Source organism: Anoplophora glabripennis, unplaced genomic scaffold (genome assembly GCF_000390285.2).
Source record: "Anoplophora glabripennis isolate ALB-LARVAE unplaced genomic scaffold, Agla_2.0 scaffold46, whole genome shotgun sequence".
Taxonomy (NCBI): Eukaryota; Metazoa; Arthropoda; class Insecta; order Coleoptera; family Cerambycidae; genus Anoplophora; species Anoplophora glabripennis.
The window spans coordinates 1,734,790-1,740,000 of NW_019416736.1; the positions used below are offsets into that span (position 1 = coordinate 1,734,790).

The 5,211-nt window shown below is 32.8% G+C and overlaps 1 protein-coding gene across 1 annotated transcript in view; it reads right to left on the reverse strand.

Moving 5' to 3' along the window:
- Nucleotides 1-4,165, reverse strand: part of LOC108904229 (aromatic-L-amino-acid decarboxylase-like) — a 42,114-nt gene extending 37,949 nt beyond the window's left edge. The window contains exons 1-3 of the mRNA XM_018706694.1: nucleotides 3,851-4,165; nucleotides 1,892-1,943; nucleotides 1,732-1,802 (exon numbers count right to left, since the gene is read on the reverse strand). Coding sequence (XP_018562210.1) covers nucleotides 1,732-1,802; nucleotides 1,892-1,943; nucleotides 3,851-4,165 — 438 coding nt within the window. The remainder of the gene's footprint in view (nucleotides 1-1,731; nucleotides 1,803-1,891; nucleotides 1,944-3,850) is intronic.
- Nucleotides 4,166-5,211: the final 1,046 nt, after the last annotated feature.

Consider the following 5,211-nt stretch of genomic DNA (forward strand, 5'->3'; position numbering starts at 1 on the left):
CAGTAACCCGTATCACTGAAGTGTGGTTATATGTGTTTTGTTTTTGCTTTGGCGCTTTTTAAGACATTATATTTTATAAGTTTAAGTTTAAAATGAGGGTTTGTGAAATAAAAAAACTTGTTATTAGTAATTTAAGTTTAGAGGAAAAAGTCGAATTGAAAAATAACGGACGTCCAACGCCAGTGTTGAATTTAGTTGAGGTGCAGAAAGAGTGCAAAAAGTGGGCCGGCTTTCGCAAATTTGATAAAAACATTTATGATAAGACCCTGTGGTTGTGTGGTTGTGACCAAACAAATAGATTTTTTTGTTTTGTATGTTTATTGTTTGGAGGAGGCGAAGAAAACTGGACGAAAACTGGAGTTTCTGACTTGAAACATTTAGAAATTAAAATTAAGAAACATGAAAATTCTCCTAAACACAAAAATAAGTTGGTGAGTTTTTTACTTTTAGGAAGAGTAAATATTGCTTCTTGTTTAAATAGTGCTTATGCAGAACAAATAAATAGTAAATAGTCATAACGAAACAGTTAAGAAAAATCGATTGCTTCTTTCAAAAATTTTAAATATCTTAAAACTATGTGGTACATGTAACCTTTCTCTTCGTGGACATAATAAAAAAAGTGACTCGGTAAACAAAGGGGTATTTTTAGAACTGATAGACTATAGTGCAAAAATTGATCCCGTTTTAGATAAACATCTTAGTGATGCCCACGTTTTTAAAGGAACTTCAAAAACTATACAGAATGAACTATTACAGTAATCTACATAATTATATCCTAACTGGGTTGGTTGATCAATTATCCACTTCAGCCCCCACACGTTGGAATTTTATTTCTCGCATTGTATCTAAGTAGCTACTGTATACAATGACAGTATTCATTTTGGGGTACTTGCAAAACACAATGACCTTCAAATTCCTTAAAATTTTTCCACACACCCCCCGCAGCTGTTATGATCTACGTCCTCTTTTCAGAATGCGCCCCCCCTGTATTCAAACCCACGGGCCGCCACTGGTTAACATAAGTATTATAGTTGTAGCGAAAGTCACCCTGGTGTGCTTTAATTATACATTTGTTTCTTGATGTTTGTAGAATATGTTCTATTTATTTCTTTCATGATCTTAGCTCGGATATTATTCTTTACTGATCTTAGAAACCTGTGGAAATTTCGAAATACAGCGAAAAACATATGGTGTGGAGAGAGTTTTTGAACGTTACCTATAATTTTGTCATTGGGAAACGTCAAAGTTGTCAAAGTTTGTAAATTGTTGCAAAATAACTGTGCTAAATAAAGGACATTTGATATATATTGGATCAGAAGTGGGATCCTGAGTATTATTAGTCTGAAAAGACAGTGAATGACAGTGTAAAGATCTAAACTAACAGAAATGGAAGAGTCAATGAAACAGCTTATGGAAATGTTGAAGACAATAAAGGATGAATCAAAGACCGGACGGGATGAACTAAGACATAATATGAAGACAGGACAGAATGCAGATCTAATATAGGAGGTATATAAAAAAACAAACTCAAAAGTGATAATAAGTATGTATAAACGAAGCACAATAGGATGACACTCACTAGGTACAATATGATTTCATGAAATGAGAATTTAAAATAAAATTAATTTGAATTGCCTTAATAAGTACCTTAAAAGTTTAATCTTTACAATATTTAACACTAGTAGTAGTGAAAACGTGTTATTAAAACAATGATCATTTATTTGAACTTACCTGTATCACACCTCCACCCCGACTCCCTTCCTTGAAAGCCAAAAACTGATCTGGCAAACCAATGGCTTTCCCTGTAAAATATTTCCAAATCATTGTCCATGTTTGGCTTGATCCACAAAGAGTGTTGTGGTGATAGTCGAAATCCTTGATACATACTTACCTAACCAGTCCAAAACTATGGTTTCCAATTCCGTACAAGCTGGCGATGCAGCCTGGAATAAAGTTCATTTCTTACAACTACTTATTCCCATGCTGATCGCTTGGATAGTGTATCTTTTTGAAACATTGCACAATCAAAAACTACTAAACTGAAAGAAGTTTTAAAATATACTGCGTTTCTATTTTGATTTTCTAAATTCAGCTCCAAAATATGATGCAATAAATATAGACAGAAGATAGTAAGGAAAGTCATTGAATAAGAGGAACTGTTTAATGTAACAAATTAGGCCAGTCATTTTTCGGGAAAAAAATACTATTAGAAGTTTCTCTGCGGAATATTATTCAAAAACGTGTTATAAACAAAATATCAAAAAATCAACTCGAAACTAGTTGGGAAATTTTGTTAAAACAATGGTCAAAATTATGGAAAAGTGTTTCTTTGACTCGCGTAAAAAACTGTTATTCATAGAGAAAAAAGGTTTATACAAAAAAGGTAGGTATTAAAATCTGTAAAATAAGACAAGTCCGATTAAATTCCGATAATTTGTTTATGCGCAAGAGTTCAAAAATGGTCGAAATTGTCCGCTTTTTTCAATTGCTAATAATTAATGCAATTTTCATCGCAGACACTTGTAATTCAGTATTTTTGAGGCTTTTTGCACTCTTAATAACTAGTAAAAATTTCAGCCCAAAAGCTTCATTAGCTTGGCGTTGGCGGAATTTGTTATCTAAGAAGATGCTATTTTCAATTCATTTTTCCCAAGCTCACAGGTGTTGTAGGGTTTCGATCATTAGTTGTTTTGTACCTAAATAGTTGTATTGACATATGCATTTACTGACAATTTAATTTTTCAAATTTAATTTGTTTAAAAATTACTTTGAAAAAATGTTAATATTTATTAAATTGTTAAGCGCGCATGCTCCGCCTCGCTCTCCCCACTCGTTCGCTAGACCAAGTAATAGAACGCATCGCCGCTATCTTCTTTTTTGCAATTAAATAGTTGAATTCACCTTAATGTTAATGTAATATTAACATTTTTTCAAAGTCATTTTTAAACAAATTAAATTTGAAAAACTAAATTCTCAGTAAATGCATATGTCAATACAACTATTTAGGTACAAAAACAACTAATTATCGAAACCCTACAACGCCTGTGAGTTTGGGAAAAATGAATTAAAAATAGCATCTTCTTAGATAACAAATTCCGCCAACGCTAAACCAATGCAGCTTTCGGGCTGAAATTTTTACCACTTATTAAGGGTGCAAAAAGCCTCAAAAATCCTAAATTACAAGTGTCTGCGATGAAAATTGCATTAATTATTAGCAATTGAAAAAAACGGCAATTTTCGACCATTTTTGAGCTCTTGTGCATAAACAAATTATCGGAATTTAATCGGACTTTTCTCATTTTATAGGCTTATTTAATACCTACCTTTTTTGTAAAACCTTTTTTTCGCTATGAATAACAGTTTTTTTACGCGAGTCAAAAAACCACTTTTCCATAATTTTGACCATTGTTTTAACAAGTTTCCCAACTAGTCTCAAGTTGATTTTTTGATATTTTATTTATAACAGGTTTCCGAACAATATTCTGCAAAAAACTTATAATAGTATTTTTTTCCCCAAACAGACTCTTTCATGTCTATAATAACTGGGCTAAATGTGTTATGAAGCAATGGAATTATGACAAGTAATAAGACAAAACCATTTATTATAGTGACTAGTTGCCATGTTATTGGATTAGACTCATCGCTTTTTTTAGAAAAAAGCTAAGCTGACTAAGTCTTAGTCAGTCTGGAAATTGTTCAACCACTGAGATCTGTCTTAGAAGCCAGCAATCTAAGTTTTTAAACAATTTTCCTGTTACGTAAGAACTTTCTTTTGTTTATTCGAATTTTTGAAAAGTGAAACTTTCAGTTAGATTTTTTCAGTCAGTAAAAAGGAAACTACTTCTAATACCCATGAAAATCCTATGCATCCAATGGCATCCGACAGCATATCACCTAAAATTGACGGAAATGAATTTCCACTGGGAAAATACGCGTGAAACCTGGGATGCTGCCAATGGGTCACCCCTGGCATGATTTTGGACTCAACGTCCGACATGATGTGCTCCCAATCCTCTGGACTTTCCGGAGCTTCCTCGGGGAGTATCTTCCGCAAGTACCCAGGCTCTATGTTAGGGGTAACTCTTCTGGTTTCTATATTCTCCAGGTAGTTGCAAATGTACTCTATCATCTCCTTTCCTCTGCTTCTAAATTCATCGCAATCCATTCTAGAAAAAAAATTGATATTTTTATGCACCGTTTCAGTACTGTTCCAGTTTCAGTCCCTGATTTAATGAGTAAGTAAAGTGCCATTATAATCACATAAAAACAAATGAATATCTGCTTTTTCAAGCCATGGGAGTGCAGAAAAACTATAAGATTAAGATATGCAGTTATCACATAAAAAACTATACTATTTACATGAGCAGAATCAGAGAATATCTAATTATTAATTATTTTGGGCACAGCTTTATTTCTAGACTGCTAAGGGCAACAAATTTGACATTATACCCCACTTAAATTTAAAGGCAATTTATTTTTGTATGAATACTAAACTACTGATTAATTTTTTTTTGCTGGAGATGTAATTTAGGCGGAAATGAAGTTCAGAAATGCCTCAGCATTCAGGCGGGTGTAAAAATGCGATCTATATTTATATTAGAAGGAAGATATTCCAATTAAATTGTTCACTTATATTTTATTTTCCACTTTCTGGACGAGCAGAAATGTGAATGAGATGCATTCCTTCGTTCAAGGAGGCATGGACGTGACATTTTTCATTTCGCGGATCCAAGAAAACAAAGGTGTTATTGGTGGGAGTTTAGATTTTTTACGTTTTTCATTCAGTATTCCTACGGCGTCGGGGATCGATTTAATATTGGAATACCATCGGCGAGGATAATTCGGAATATGCATTCGGTCAAAAAAAAAATGTACTGGTGCTCAAAAACGATATAATAGTATTTTAAACAGTTTGCATTGCAAGGGAAGCAGAATTCCTGATGTCATCTTTGATTCATAATCACAAATGTCTGTGCTGTTAAAATACTCATAGAAATAACATTTATTTACACAAACATATCAACATTTTCTAAATCAATGGGCAATATTCGTATTACTTTTTGTAAATTTAAGTTAATTTTTTTGTAAATTCGTAACAGAATAGTGAGTTGTAAGACTGAGACCAGCAGAAGAAAGTTGAGATTCAGACTTGGAAATAAATTTAATTTTTTTATCCGAGCTGCTAGTTGAAGGATTAATTTTGCCGATTTC